Genomic DNA, 16,464 nt, shown 5'->3' on the forward strand with positions numbered 1-16,464 from the left:
GTAGCAATTGAGTAATTCATATATGAAAGTAAATACATTAAATTATTGACCTTTAAAAATATTTTAATTTTAAGCTTACCAATAATTTTTTGGATAATTTTTTGTTGTGGGACACTGTCTTATGCATTGTAAGATGTTTAGCAACATTATTGGCCTTTACCCTTAGAGGTACCACTCCCACCACAGCATAACCCTACAAACAAAAATGTCCGCAGACATTACCAAATGTCCCCTGGTTGAGAGAAAGGGGATAAAATTGTCCCCAAGTTGACACCAAGTTGAGAGAAATACTTTCTTTAAAATTTTCAGTTAAGATCATAGCTATGCCTTCTTTTAAAGATTTAGAAAAGAGTACAGAACTATTTTAGAATCGTATATCCTCTACTTACCCACTATGTAACTTTAGGAAAATTGTTTTGTCTCACTATTTTTCATTAATAAAATGAAGGGTGATAATAACCTATATCATGGGATTGTTAAAAGCATTAAATGGGAGAACATTTCCACTTATTTTTTATTAATGTTTATTTATTTTGACAGAAAAAGAGCACAAGCAGGGGAGGGGCAGAGAGAAAGAGAAAGGGAGAGAGAGAAAAATCCCAAGCAGGCCTCACACTGTCAATGCAAAGCCTGACACAGGGCTCGAACTCATGAACCGTGAGATCCTGACCTGAACTGAAGGCAGATGCTTAACTGACTGGGCCACCCAGGTGCCCCAAATGAGAGAACCTTTGAAAGGCATCTAGCAGAGTATCTGATAATGAACATTTAGCAAATATAGCTTCTCCAACTAGTTCTCTAATCTTTAATATTGTCATATCCAGCTTGTAAGTAACTAGTACAGTGCTTGCCATGCCATCAACACCCCTAAATTAGTTCAGTCTTTCTAGCTACCTATCAGGAATTCAATCAGATTTTCTAATGTATTGCCAAAGGTCCCGAAGAACATATTTTTATAAAACCATGTATACAGATGTTCTAATTTCTGTATCTTGACTTTTTCCAATAAGGAATATCTTGTACCAGAATTATCAAGTGAAGTGCGATCTTTTTGGTCCAAAGCTGCTAACCTCTTTGAGTCTAAGGGGGCGAAAGTAATTGAAGTGTCCCTGCCCCACACCAGTTATTCAATTGTCTGCTACCATGTATTGTGTACATCAGAAGTGGCATCAAATATGGCAAGATTTGACGGGCTAGAATATGGTAAGATGGCTGTGTCTGGGTTTTTTAAAATAGTTGCCTCAAATATTTGACAGTTTTACTTGTAGGGATAAGAAACTTATTCCCCGAGATAATGTTAATGATTTAGACAAGTAAACCAGTGAATCCTCTTGCCTTTGTCATTTAACCTTCTGCTTACCGTATTCCTTGTACATGTCTCTGTATGTTTGGCTTCCCTCTCTGAACTGTGGATATTTTAAAGAAACAGTATCTTATCTTTGTATTCTCAGTCTGTCAAATGTAGTGCCTGGCACATGGCAGGAGTTCAGTAGTTGGATGGATGGATGGATGGATGGATGAGGGAGTGAACAAATGATGTTTCCCTGTTGGTTATTTTCTCCTCTCGACTTGATCCCTGACTGGTTAGGCACAAGGCAGATAAAGAAGAGGAGCCACTAAGGACAGTCTTCCAAAAGTTTAGTATTGGTCACAAATGTGAATCTACGCTTGCTTTTCAGCCAGAACTTGACTTCCTTTTCAAGTGATGTTTACCTCTGTTTTGTTTTCAGGTCACAGGTGTGACATTGATGTGTCTACTGAAGCCATGTATGCTGCAACCAGGCGAGAAGGGTTTAATGATGTGGTGAGAGGAAGGATTCTTGCAGGAAACTTTTTCTTACTAAAAGAGTAAGTAATTAAGAATTTCCTCCATTCTTGAAAACTCAGGAGTAAACTCATGATATGTCTATCAGGTATTACAAGTTGAGATATGCGCTAAAGAAGCAAAATTCTTATGCTTTGAATTAGAAATCACAGTTAAAGGCCTGCTTATGGTACTTTGGTTCCTGGTTATTCAAACGCAAAAAAAAAAACATTGACACTTTAGCTAAATGATTAGTACAAAACTAGGTAGGAAGCCCTAAAGAATTTTAGCTTCATTAAATGTCCCCTGACTATTATTGCCGCCTTGGCTTATTGTTGTTAGACACTTAAACAGGAAGTTACATTGGTATATCTCGAAAAATTGAGTAAATCAACTTGGTTTTCCCTTACATTATGTATCTCTTTGCTCCAAGAAAGAATTCTAAATTACTGGGGCTCCTACTGAGATTGTCTTCAATATAAGTTTATTCATCATCTCATAAATAGGATTCATCTTGCATACCACTAAGTCTGTCTATAAGAGGACACTTTCTTGTGAAAAAACAAGAATGATTGTTGTAATAAATACTTCTAGAGTTTTTCTACATGCCCTTAAGAACAGAAAGCATTTTGTTGTCTATGTATCCCTTCAGGGCCTATGCTTAGGATTACTTTTTCCAAAAATATTATTTGAACAGCCATGATGAAAAACAGTATGGAAGTCTCCCAAAAAATTAAAAATAGAACTACCAGATGATTCAGCAATCCTACTTCTGAGTGTGAATCCAAAGGAAATGAAATCACTCAGAGGAAATGAAATGCCTCAGAGCATTATTCACAATAGCTAAGACATGGAACTAACCTAAGTGTCCATCATCAGAAGGATGGACAAAAAAAATAATGTGGTGTGTTTATATCCAATGGAGTATTATTTAGCCATTAAAAAGAAGGAAAACTTGCCATTTGTGACAACATGGGTGTATGGTGAGGTCATTATCCTAAGTGAAACAAGTCAGAGAAAGACAAATACTATATGATCTCACATATACATAGAATCTAAAAAAAAAAGCCAAACTCCTAGAAACAGAAAGTAGAATGGTGGTTGCCTGGGTCTGAGCCTAGGGGAAATGGGGAGATGTTAGTCAAGGGTACAAACTTGCAGTGATAAGATGAATAAGTTCCGGGGATATAATACACAGCATAGTTATTATAGTTAACAGTACTATATTATGTCTTTGAAAATTGCTAAGAGAATAGATCTTAGATGTTATTACCACACAGACACACACACACACACACACGTTGTAATTATGTAAGGTGATAGATGTGTTAACTAACCTTATTGTGGAAATCATTTCACAATATATACATATATCCAATTATATTGTACACCTTAAAAATACATAATTTTAATATGTCAACTACATCTCAAATAAAGCTGAAAACAAAAAAAACCTAAAGATGTTTGATTATGTTCCATGTTAAAAGACCTTTTTCCTGCAAATCAAAACTACAATGTGATATTACCTCACAGTTATCAGAATGGATAAAATAAGAGACAACAGGTGTTGGTGAGGATGTAGAGAAAAAAGAACCCTCTTACCCCATTGCTGGGAGTGCAAACTGATGCAGCCACTCTGGAAAACAGAGAATATTCCAAACTCTGATGCAGAGTTTGCTCAAAAAGTTAAAAATAGAACTACCCTACTATCCAGCAATTGTACTACTAGGTATTTGCCCAAAGAATACTGAAACACTAATTCAAAAGGATACACATCCCCCTATGTTTACAGCAGTGCTATTTACAATAGCCAAGATATGGAAGCAGCTCAAGTTTCCATCAGGTGATAAATGGATAAAGAAGATGTGATACACACACACACACACACACACACACACACACACACCATGGAATATTATTTAGTCATAAAAAAGAATGAAATCTTGCCATTTGCCACACGATAGATGGAGTTAGAGAGTATAATGTTATGTGAAAATCAGTCAGAGAAAGCCAAATACCCTATGATTTCACTCTTATGTGGAATTTAAGAAACAAAACAAATGAGCAAGGGTGGGGGGAAAGATAGACAAACCAAGAAACAGATTCTTAATTATAGAAAATGAACTGATGGTTACCAGAGGGAGGTAAGTGGAGTGATGGATAAATTAGGTGATGGGGATTAAAGAGTGCACTTGTCATGATGAGCATCAGGTGATTTATGTAAGTGTTGAATCACTGTATTGTACACCTGAAATTAATATAATACTGTATGGTAATTAACTGGAATTAAAATAAAAACTTAAAAAAAACACAAAAATAAAAGATTCTTTTCCATATTGACCAGGTGATTGTAATGATTTGGGAGTAGGAAAAGAAAGTGAAATACTGCTGAGAAATTTTCTAAGCAAAGACTTTTATGAAGCTGAAGATGTTACATTTGGCACTAACTGATGAGACTCAAATTGTAAATCTCAGGGCACAAGTTGATAGACTGTATAGATCACTGTAACAGCATGAAAAGAAACTGATGGAGAGGAGTCTGAAAGCTTCTTCCATGGTCACCAGTTGGGACAAAAGGACGTGAGAATTTCTGCTGGTATCCCTGTCTTTTGAGTTCAGGCATTTAAGTCACCTTTTTTGTTTTGAGGGGTTTTGTTTGCTTGTTCATTTGTTTTGTGAGGGAAGATGGACATGAGTGATAGGAAAAATGGAATTTGGGTGTACTTTTTTTAATCTTTAAAAGTCAGTTTATGTGCCAGGAACTATAACAATTCCTAACATTTTTTTTTTTCTTCATGTGGTAACTCAGTTTACAGTTTTGTCATTCTTCTACTACCTTGTGTTCAAAATCACACATTTATTGAATTAGGAATCCATGGTTTATTTTTAATGAAAATAATTATTTACATTTGAACCCCATTTAAATCTGCTTTTCTTTTCTATTTGTCTTCAAATTGTCCTTTGAAGAGGTTCTTTTAACCTCTTTTCCTGCCTTCTTTTATTTTTCTTTAAGTAATAACTTTTTTCTCAAAGAGATTTAAAACAAGGAAAAAAAGAGTCATTGATATTTGCCAAATATTTACTATTTCTGGTGTTTTTTATTCCTTTGTGTGGATCCAAATATCCATCTGATGTAATTTTCTTTCTGCCTAAAGAACCTTAATATTTCTTGTAGTACAATCCTGCTAGCAAGGAGTTCTTTCAGCTTTTGTTTATATGTAAAAGTCTTTACTTTACCTTTAATTTTGATAGATATTTTCTCCGAGTATAAAATTCTAGATTGATAGTTTTTCTTTCAGTACCTAAAAGATCTTATTCTGTTGTCTCTTGACTTGCATAGTTTCTCAGAAGTCTGTAGTCAGTCTTATCTTTATTCCTTTGTGTATAACCTTTTCCCCTCCCACCTGTGGGTGATTTTATCATTAGTTTTCAGGAATTTGACTGTGATGTCCCTTGGTCTGGTTTTCTGCATATTTCTTCTTGTTTAGGGGTTTGTTTAGCTTCTTGGATCAGCTTCTTGGGTTTATAGTTTTAATCAAACTTGGAAAAATTTTGGCCATTATATGTTAAAATATTTTTTCTGCTCTCCCCCTTTTCTGGGACTCCATTTATATGTGTGTTAATTTGTTTGACGTCATCCAAGAGCACTAATGGCTCCATCCTAGTTTCTTTCTCTCTTTTTTAGTCTTTGCACTTCTTTTTGTTTTGTTTTTTTTTATTTTTTAAAAAGTGTTTATTTTGAGAGAGAGTGTGTGTTGGAAGGGCAGAGGTGGGGGACAGAGACAGAGGATCTGAAGCTGGCTCTGCACTGACAGCAGAGAGCCTGACACAGGGCTTGAACTCACGAACCCTGAGATCATGACCTGAACCGAAGTCTGATGTTTAACCAACTGAGCCACCCAGGCACCCCAGCATGCTTCTTTTTGTATAGTTTCTATTCATATCTTCAGAATCACTGATCATCTGCTGTCACATCCAGTGTTGTTTTTATATTTTGTATTTTTCATTCCTAGAACTTCCAAGTAGGTTTTATTTCTTCAATTCCTTCATCATTTCATGTTTTCTTCTATCTTCTTGAACATATGAACATATTTACAGTAGCTGCTTTAATGTTCTCATCTGCTAATTCCAACATTTCTGTCATTTCTGGATGTCTTTATATTGATTGCTTTTTACCCCCTAGTTTTTGGGTCTTATTTTCTGCTTTTTAGCATGACTGGGCATTGTGACTTTTACCTTGTCATTTGCTGGATTTTTGTTGTATTCCTTTAAACAGTGTTGGGCTTTGTTCTGGGATGTAGTTATTTCAAATCTGTTGGATCCTTTCAGGACTTGCTTTTAAAAATGCTTTGCTAGGATGAGTCCAAAATGGCCTTTAGTTTAGGTTAATTTACCTCTACTGTAGGCAATACCCTTGAAGCTTCTGCCAGATGCCTCATGTATTATGAAGTCTTTCCACTTTGGCTCTTAGGAACACACACTATTTCTAGCCCTATATGAGCTCTTGGAATTGTTTGATTTTTCAGTGGTTCTTTCCCCAGCTTGAGAATTTCATCTCCTACAAGCACAGATCAGTACTCAGCCAAAGACTGGAGGGCTCACTGCAGATCTCTTGAGCCCTCTCTGTGTGCTACTTTTCCTATTCAGTACTCTTCCCTACATGTTCCAGTTGTCTTGGCCTCCCTGAACTTCCAATCTTGGTCTCTTTAACTTTCTGACAACTGCCCCCTGAAACTTGCATAGGTTCCTCCCGTTTGAGCTGAAGCCTGGAAACTGCCTCCAGGCAGTTCTGAACTCCCTCTCTTGAATGCCTGTTGTGTAGTATCTGAAAATGGTTGCTTTATTTTGCCTAGTTTTCTTTCTTTTTTAATTTTTTTTTAATGTTTATTCATTTTTTGATAGACACAGAGCATGAGCAGGGGAGGGGCAGAGAGAGACAGGGAGACACAGAATCCGAAGCCAGCTCCAGGCTCTGAGCTGTCAGCACAGAACCCCACACAGGGTTCAAACTCATGAGCCGTGAGATCATGACCTGAGTTGAAAGTGGATTAGGGTCTATTTCTAGACCCTAATATTTATAAATATAATCCCCCCCCCACAAATGTTGGGATCCTCAATTTTTAAAAACTTGTGGTTTTTTTTTAATGTTTATTTATTTTTGAGAGAGAGAGAGAGAGACAGAGACAGAGCATGAGTCGGGGAGGGGCAGAGAGAGAGTGAGACACAGAATCCGAAGCAGGCTCCAGGCTCTGAGCTGTCAGCACAGAGCCCGACGCGGGGCTAGAACTCATGGACCGTGAGATCATGACGTGAGCTGAAGTCAGATGCTAACCAACTGAGCCACCCAGGTGCCCCTTGCCTAGTTTTCTAATTGTTTATTATGGCAGGGTAAATTGTATCCCTGTTACTCTATCATTAATGGAAGCAGAAGTTCTGCTTTTGAACCATATTTAAAGTAGGAAAAAGTTTAATAGAAAACAAAAAATGTTTTATAAAATTGAGGTTTGGGGGATGCTATTAATGACATTATTTAAGCCATTCAAGTGTTATTATTGTACAAATTATAGGTGATACTTGCATTTATCTCCCTATAGACCCTGTGGTCCAATGATAGTAAGGGCATTTGATATTTCTATAGGATTGGTTTTTTAAAAATTTTTTCTAACATTTTTATTTATTTTTGAGAGACAGAGTGTGAGCAGGGGAGGGGCAGAGAGAGAGAGAGAGAGAGAGACATAGAATCTGAAGCAGGCTCCAGGCTGTGAGCTGTCAGTACAGAGCCCAACGTGGGGCTCAAACCCACCAACTGTGAGATTATGACCTGAGCCGAAGTCGCATGCTCAACTGACTGAGCCACCCAGGTGCCCCTATAGGATTCTTATAGCACATTTTTGTCTTTATTGTATTTGGTCCTCAGTAAGACTGGAGTAGTTGTATACATTTTTACAGGTGAGAAAACTGAAGTTTAAAAATGGTACTTTTGCCAGCCTTTCTTAATTCACTTCAGGAGGATCTAAAGAGTGCTTTATTTTTCCCTTTCTTTGCATGATTGACTAATAGTCACTTTTGTAGCTGGCTAATTCTTAATCTTTTCAGTAGAGTAAGCATCTTTTCATGAATTTCAGATTCCCATTCTGGGGGGTGTTCCTATCCATAAAATACAGAATTGCAGACACTCCAGTTTATCTTTCCAGAGCCTGTCTCCTTGTGTCTAATTATGATGGCATATTAGAATTTTGAAAAATTTCAAATTCTTATAATAATCAGTTATCATTATACTACAGGTGAAATAAGACATTTTAATGAAGGGAAAATTCAAATAAGCCTCCAAAGACCTAAGTTCTGGTCTTTCCTTTACCACCACCAATCCATGTGATCTTTGGAAAAGTCATCTGACTGCTACGCACTTGATTTTTTTTTTTTTCACCTGAAAATAAATGTTCTGGTTTAATGATGTCCATGGAAGTGTTAATATTTTGTGATTAGATGTGTAGAATTGTATCTAGCAGTGAATTCTGATTAAGCTCCTGATACAGATTTTTAGAATACAGCACACTTGAACAAAAATCATTTTTGTGTGTTGTTAGGGATCTCAGTGGTGCCTGCTTATAAAGGTCAAGAATCCAGTCACTGTTGGGGCGCCTGGGTGGCGCAGTCGGTTAAGCGTCCGACTTCAGCCAGGTCACGATCTCGCGGTCTGTGAGTTCGAGCCCCGCGTCAGGCTCTGGGCTGATGGCTCGGAGCCTGGAGCCTGTTTCCGATTCTGTGTCTCCCTCTCTCTCTGCCCCTCCCCCGTTCAGCTCTGTCTCTCTCTGTCCCAAAAATAAAAATAAAAAACGTTGAAAAAAAAATTAAAAAAAAAAAAAAAAAAAAAGAATCCAGTCACTGTTTAACGAACCTTATACATGAAAATTGATTCAAAGAAATAACAAAAAAAAAATCCTTAAAATATCATCTATTCTTTTTCCACAGAAACTATGCAAATTATTTCATCAAAGCACAGAAAGTGAGACGGCTCATTGCTAATGATTTTGTGAATGTTTTTAACTCTGGAGTGGATGTCTTGCTGACCCCCACCACCTTGAGTGAGGCAGTGCCATACCTGGAGTTCATTAAAGAGGACAACAGGACGCGAAGCGCCCAGGATGATATTTTTACACAGGCTGTAAATATGGCAGGTGAGGATCCTTTAGGAATGTTCTGGTTTTCTTTAAGTTTTTAGACTGGCATCTGGTCTTTAACTTAGATTCTAACTACATTGTTCTCTGAAGGCAACAGCTTGTCCTTCTAGAATGTTTAGGGGTGCATGTATGTGTGTATGTGTGTGGTGTCTGTAATGTTTAGGCATGCATGCACTTGCACCCACCATGCACACGCATATTCAGAATCAGTCCCCTTAATAGCATAATTTTAACTTTACTTTGGAAATTTTCAAACCTGCGGAAAAGTTGAAAGAATGGTATAATGAGTACCCATATGTCCTTTGCCTGGATTCATTCATTTTGCCTCATTTAATTTCTCCTTCCTCTCTTTCTCTCTGTACATACACACACACACACACACTTTTTTTAGCTGAATAATTTGAAAGAAAGTTTCAACATCATGATACTTCACCCCTAAATACTTTAGCATAAATCTTCTAAAAATACAAACATTCTCCTGCATAACCACAATTTCGTTATCATATCTAGGAAAACTAACATGAATATAATAATATTCCAAACCGTCCATATTTACATTTTCTCAATTGTACCAAAAATGTCTTTTATAAAATTGTTTTTTCCCCTGATATATTACATTTGCTTATCTAGCAAATGTAATCTAAAACAATCTAGAACAATCCCCTAGTTCTCTATGTTTTTGGTGGGTTTTTTTTTGTTGTTGTTGTTGTTTTTTAGGGCTACATCAGACAGTGTTATAATTTTTGTTTTAGTCATCAAACATAGTGTAGAAAACTCAAGAAAAGGAAAGCCTGTTCTATTTCCCCATACTTTTATCTACTATGTTCATTTCTCACTGGCATATAGAGTCTTTATTTTATCATATCCTTTTTGTTTAAATTCCTTTAGCTCTTCTAGGGTAGGTCTGCTGGCAACTAATTCTCTTCACTTTCTTTCTAAGAATGTCTTGGTTTCCTTTCATGTTTAAAGGTTATGTTCACTGGATATAGGATTTGGGGTTGACATTTCTTTAGCACTTAAAAAATGTTATGCTACTTTCTTCTGGTCTGCATAGTTTCTGATAAGAAATCCCCCACCTTCTAAATTTTTTTTTTAATTGACATTGACTGTTTTTGAAGAGTCTAGTGCACTTGCCCTATAGTATGTCCCATCCATAATCTGGTTTTGTCAGATTGCTTCCTCATGATTCGGTTGAGTCAAACAACTGTTGCAGAAATACTATATACTCTTCATGTCAGGAAACAGTTCAGGTCAGTTTGTTCCACTTTTAGAGACTTTAAGTTGATCCCTTGGTTAAGGAGAAAATTGCCAGATGTTTTCCTTGTAAAGTACATTGTTCCTTTTATCAATTATAACCAATTGGGGAGCTGATACTTTGAGATTGTGTGAACATCCTATTCCCCAACAATCTTTTTTTTTTTTTTAAGTTTATTTATTTTGAGAGAGAGAGCGAGCAAGCATGAGCAGGGGAGGGGCAGAGAGAGAGAGAATCCCAAGCAGGCTCAATGCACGGAGCCCCATGGGGGCCTCAATCTCACGAACCACTCATGACCTGAGCCAAAATTAAGAGTCAGCACTTAACCGACTGAGCCACCCAGGTGCCCCAATAATGTTGAACCCAGTTTTAGATCTGTTGATGATCCTTGCCTAAATTATTTCTTAGAGAATTACAAAATGTTGATTTTTCTGTTTCTATATATATTAGCTGGCAGTCTTCTCTAAGGAATAGCTTTCCCTTTTTTTCAATTCAATGTATTGTAAACAGTTACTGTCATTATGGGTTTTGATGTTCAAATTGTCCCAAATTTGGCCAACAAGAGCCCTTTCAAGTTGCATATATCCTTTAGACCTATCCCCATTAATTTATAAAAACTTCCTTATTTTATGGCATAACAAGATATCCCAGGATCTTTTACTTTCTCTGCCCCAAACCTGGAATTAAAACTACCCTGAGCTACCATTTCTCATATAACAAATTGGCCAAAATTCAAAAGTTCAACAACATACTCGATCGGTAAGGCTGTCAGGGAAAAAGCATTTTGCCAATGGGAGTTCAAAATAATACAACTTTTTTGGAGGGGAATTTGGCAATGTCTAATTACATATGCATTTATCACTTGATGAAACAATCCTTTTTCATGTGAGAAACTTTCAAGAATACTAAAAAACATGTACACAAGGTAATTCACTAGGGCATGGTATGAAATAGCTGAATACTGAAAACAACCCAGATGCCCAATCATTGAAGATAGGTGAATAAATTATGGCACAAACCACATAATGGAGTGCTATGCAGCTATAAAAAGGAATGAAGGAAGTCTTTGTGACCTGATACACAGTGATTTCCAAGACACACACACACACACACACACACACTCACACACGTATATACATATATATTTTTTTTTTCAATGTGTATTTTTGAGAGAGAGAGCACATGTGTGTGAGCAGGGGAAGGGCAGAGAGAGGGGGGGACTGAGGATCCAAAGCCAGCTCTGCATTGACAGCAGAGAACTCTGCATTGACAGCAGAGAACTCTGCATTGACAGCAGAGAACCTGATGTGGGGCTCAAACTCACGAACCAGAAGATCATGACCCAAGCTGAAGTCAGATGCTTAACCAACTGAGCCACTCAGGCGCCCCTCTGAGATATATTGTTAAGTGAGCAAAGGAAGGTACAGAAGCACGTATATCATACAATTTTTGTTATTTTTTTAACCTCATCTGTCTTGTACCTACGAGCACTGGGAAGCAGAAGTCTCCACTTCTTACAATGAAAAATTAATCAATTCATGGGTTTCCTTGTTTTCTTCAGGATTGCCAGCAGTGAGTGTCCCTGTGGCGCTCTCAAACCAAGGGTTGCCAGTAGGACTACAGTTTATCGGACGTGCATTTTGTGACCAGCAGCTTCTTACAGTTGCCAAGTGGTTTGAAAAACAAGTACAGTTTCCTGTTATTCATCTTCAAGACCTAATGGATGATTGCTCATCAGTCTTTGAAATTGAAAAGTTAGCTTCTGTTTCTCTAAAACAGTAGTGATACATATAGCATACAAATTAAAATAACTTGAAAATTTTGTAGTCTAGAGAAGTCAGATGATCTTGCTAAATTCCTATAATTTGGTTCATTGTCAACAGTCATTCCTTGGACTCACTTCTTAAAATTCTTGTGATGTAGTTAATTATAAATCATCTGTCAGCATTTATTAAGTATCCACTAAGTGTAAAGTACAGGATTTCTACATTAACACAAGATACATGTTCCTGAAAAATGATGCATTCTGAAAAAATGTTCATTAATAAGAACAGAGCTTAGAGTAAAAGTAAGCTTAGGGATAAACCTCTCAAAACTTGTACATCTTTGTAACCAAAGTGCTGATAAAAACTGTAATTTGTACCTCCAGAGACAACCTGAACAGCCAGGCAGACAGGTAGTTGAACATGTGGTGGAGGCTGTCCCAGGAGATGTTAAAAATGCACAAAACAATAAAATGGGAGTATTTGCTTCTGAATTCTGAACAAAGGAGGTACAAGAGGAGCTCTGAGCACTGGAGGAAGTGCAACCTGCTGGGGCCCAGAGTCATGCAGGACTGGGGGCATGCCTCTCTGGGGAAAACCACAGGTGCAGACACTCTTTATTTCTCTAAAAATAGAGCTGCAATGACTGAGAACTTTCTCCTTTTTTGCTGAAGGTGAAAATTTTACTTCTGCTCTCCCAGAACCCCATGCCAAGGAACCAGAACAACTCCACGTTGTACTGACTTCATTTTTCTATTTAACCAATCACAAATGAGCTCATTGGTGTCACAGAAATATTTGTTGTAACCTTGAGAGACCATCTTGGACTTGAAACTTGGTCGTGGATCATGACTTTAGTGGGAAACTTTCAAGATACACAAGAAATACCCAATATGAAAAACTTGTGGATAATTTGGTGAGGATGCCAAAGAGAGGAGGCCCATAGCCTCCTCCTTTACCCCAGATTCTCTGTTCCTTATGGTTTCCTTGCCCTCTTGGCTTTCTTTACAGGTGTTCTCTATTTTGAGTCCCTTGAACCCAAAGAGACATTAATGAGAATCTGTATTCAAAAATTGGGAAAATATTTATGAAAATCATAGATTTACCTGGTATAGTTTCATCATTGGATTTGTCTTTGCCAGAACACCATTGTCATCTCGTGTTGACCAGGTCTTCTAATTTGTCATTTGTATGTTACTATACACATATGTCAGAAGCTGAATTATTTTTTAATAAATTCACTTTGTTTAGTAAGGAAGAAATCTTTTCTAAATATGAATTATATGAGGGGGAAATGTAAGTGGCAGAACTTTCTGCAGAGTCACTGGAGTGTTGGCATGGTAGAAAGTTAACCTGCCTGTTACCTTTTCATTAATAGTTTTCTCTCCTCCCAGGATCCTTCCATTTCCAAATACTCAATTGGACAAACTTTATATAAAAGCCTTCGGTGCCAGGCCCACTGGTTTTCTTACAAATCTTGACTCTGAATCCCTGAAAGAGGAAGAAATTCACGAGAGACAACTGCATTATTTTATAAGAGGGAAATCCATCTTAGCTGAAGGAGCTAATATGATGTAAAAAGCAAGCAAATAATAAATCCTTGCCCTAGTCTTTTTTCAATGTGTGTATAATTTGAAATAACTTTTTTTTCAAAGAATATTTATACAGTTTCTCCTATTCCTATCTCTCTTATTCGTGTATCTCTGCTTGAGCTGCACTAATGATGTGAATCCTGAAATAAGGAAGTGAAACGTTGAGTGTTCTCACATAATTATACCCAACTAGCATGAAATAATACCTAATTTGTTTTTCTTTCTCCTCCATCTTTACCCTAAATCTAGGAGATCTCATTTTACCAAATCACTGTCTGGGAATTTAAGTGGGAAATGGTTTCTGTATCCCAGCTAATTAAACCCTGAAATTGGTAGCAGCAAAGCAATTCCGAAAGGCAAAGGTGGCTACAAGTGTAAGATGAGTTCCCTGATCAAACACAGCAAAACAAAGAACAGTTAGATTCAACAACAGAAGCATCGCTAGAGTGAAAAAATGTGATGAGATCACAAAACCTGGCACCCCAACGCCACCAAGAGCCCAGGGAGCAAGTGGGAAAGTCGCATTCCCAAGAAAATCACTTGAAACCAGGGAGGCAGAATGTTCTCTTTGGCCATTTGCTACCAGGTTATCAGGAACACAGAGGACCTTGAGCCAGCTAGAAAAGAGCATGGTTTGGAAGAGGAGCTTCTAAGAATGACAAAAAAGAAAAAAAGAATGGTGACTCCCATTAGGAAATCACTGTACCTTCTAATGGAGAGAAGAAATACCTTTAGGATTTTAGACTGAAGGACAGTGAAGAGAGCTGGTATAGCTCAGGGATCCTGCAGACTGTGTCATACCCTGTTCCAGTCAAGGACAGGAGCAAGCTAATGGAATTTCCACCATAACTTTCATTCATTAACTACTTTTAACTCCCTCTCTTTCCGCAAACATCTGATTATCTATACCGAGGCTAAATAGGTACTGACTGTGCAAGCCTAGGCTAAAATTTGTTCATTGTGGTAAGAAGCACCAGAGAACAGTTTAAAGCAGGTTTTCCTCAGTTATTTCATAACTCAAGCAGCATGTACACTAAAACATAAACCTGAAAATTTAATAAAGTCAAATAACATGAGAAAAACCCAGCCAACATTAAATAAAAGTAATTATTGGAGGATCTCAGTAGGTTATTTTTTCATTTCTTTTTCTTCACACCTCAGTGGGATATAAGTCCAAAGGATTTTAGGCAATTTATTAAAAACATTATTACAATGGCATAAAAGTAAATAGTTGAGGAAATAAGTATGACGATGAAAGTAACGAAAAAGAATAAAACCAGGAATAAAATCAAAAATAAAAGTTCTCCTCGAGATACTTACACAGATGCTTAAAGGTATATAGTATGACATAGTGGGGGATTTTCCTGTAGGCTACCTAATGGATAAGACCACCGATTTAAAAATCAAATGAACTTGGGTTTGAACCCTATTATTGCCATTTACAAGATGTGTAACCTGTCTGAGCTTCAGTATCCTGACTTGTAAAATAGAGATGATGTTTACTCCAAGGGATGTTTGGAAGAATTAAATTTAAATGACGCATGATGCCTTGATAGACTAAGCACTCAATAATTTGTAGCTATAAGTAAATGCGTACAATTAGGAATTTAAGTCATTTTCTTATACAGTTGACCCTTGAACAACACAGGTTTGAACTGCATGGGTCCACTTACGTGTGAATTTTTTTTTGTATAAGTACAATACAGCTCTGTACTGTACAATGTATTTTCTATTCCATGTGATTTTCTTAATAAAATTTTGTCTAGCTTCATTGTTAAGAATATAGTATATAGTACATATAACATTAAAAAAATACATGTTAACTTTATGTTATCAGTAAGGCTGTAAGTAGTTTTGAGGGAGTCAAAAGTTACACATGGGGTCAGTGCCCGATGCCCCACATTGTGCAAGGGTCAATTGTAGATACTATCAATACATGTAGATAATACCAACACGTCAATGCATGCATGGTAAACTAACGGCACATGACCAAATAACAATTTGCTGGAAACTTACACTAGAGACCAGTTCTATAGCTCCCTGATGATCTGGCTCCCCTAAGGATGGACTTTAAAATATCAGGAAGAACCAATGGCCTGCATATTTTTAAAGCAATTTCCATGAGCTTTTTTTTTTTTTATAGAGAATTGGCCAACAACGTTCAAAGAACTGAAGGTCTTCAAAAGGCCCCTGTGCTCTGCCAATCAAATGAAGAACAGTACCAACATACTCTTTTCTTTTTAATGTTTATTGATTTTTGAGAAAGAGAGGGAGAGAAAAGTGGGTGAGGGGCAGAGAAGGAGAGAGAATCCCAAGCAGGTCCTCCTGCCCCCACACTGTCAGCGCAGAGCCCAACTCTGGGCTTGAACCCACGAACCATGAGATCATGACCTGAGCCAAAATCAGGAGTTGGACACTTAACTGACTGAGCCACCCAAGCTCCCAGAAAAGCTCTAATGTTAAAAGAATATGTTGCAGGGTTCAGTCAGTTAAGAGTCCAACTCTTGATTTCTGCTTAGGTCATGATCTCAGGGTTTGTGAGTTCGAGCCCAAGCAGAGCCAGCTTGGGATTCTCTCTCTTCCCCTCTCTTTGTCCCTGCCCCCCTCACGCTTTCTGTCTCTCAAAATAAGCAAACAAAAAACAATGAAGTCTCTCAAAAATATGGCTGTTACATATTCCCGTTGGAGGGCAGGGAATGCTTCTGACAGAGCCACAGTCTTCCTACTAAAACTCTGTTCCATTTCAATATATATATACAGATAAGTGAGGCCCCAAATTGCTACATCTTCACTGCAATTATTTTAAAATGGGAAAAATTTAAGGTTGATGTTGCCAACGGCCTGCTAGTATGGCCATCAGGGGGAAAAA

General features: G+C 37.3%; 2 protein-coding genes across 4 annotated transcripts in view; one reads left to right on the forward strand and one right to left on the reverse strand.

The window, feature by feature from the left end:
- The window catches only part of QRSL1 (glutaminyl-tRNA amidotransferase subunit QRSL1), a 32,135-nt gene extending 18,512 nt beyond the window's left edge, over window positions 1-13,623 (forward strand). For all 3 annotated transcript variants that reach the window (XM_058734851.1, XM_058734852.1, XM_058734853.1), the window contains 4 exons: window positions 1,011-1,203; window positions 1,731-1,848; window positions 8,777-8,982; window positions 11,802-13,623. In XM_058734851.1, coding sequence (XP_058590834.1) covers window positions 1,011-1,203; window positions 1,731-1,848; window positions 8,777-8,982; window positions 11,802-12,022 — 738 coding nt within the window. In that variant the 3' untranslated portion in view covers window positions 12,023-13,623. The remainder of the gene's footprint in view (window positions 1-1,010; window positions 1,204-1,730; window positions 1,849-8,776; window positions 8,983-11,801) is intronic.
- Window positions 1-16,464, reverse strand: part of RTN4IP1 (reticulon 4 interacting protein 1) — a 152,320-nt gene that overhangs the window by 67,244 nt on the left and 68,612 nt on the right. The gene's annotated exons all lie outside the window — the stretch shown is intronic.

Source organism: Neofelis nebulosa, chromosome 6, assembly GCF_028018385.1.
Source record: "Neofelis nebulosa isolate mNeoNeb1 chromosome 6, mNeoNeb1.pri, whole genome shotgun sequence".
Classification (NCBI taxonomy): Eukaryota; Metazoa; Chordata; class Mammalia; order Carnivora; family Felidae; genus Neofelis; species Neofelis nebulosa.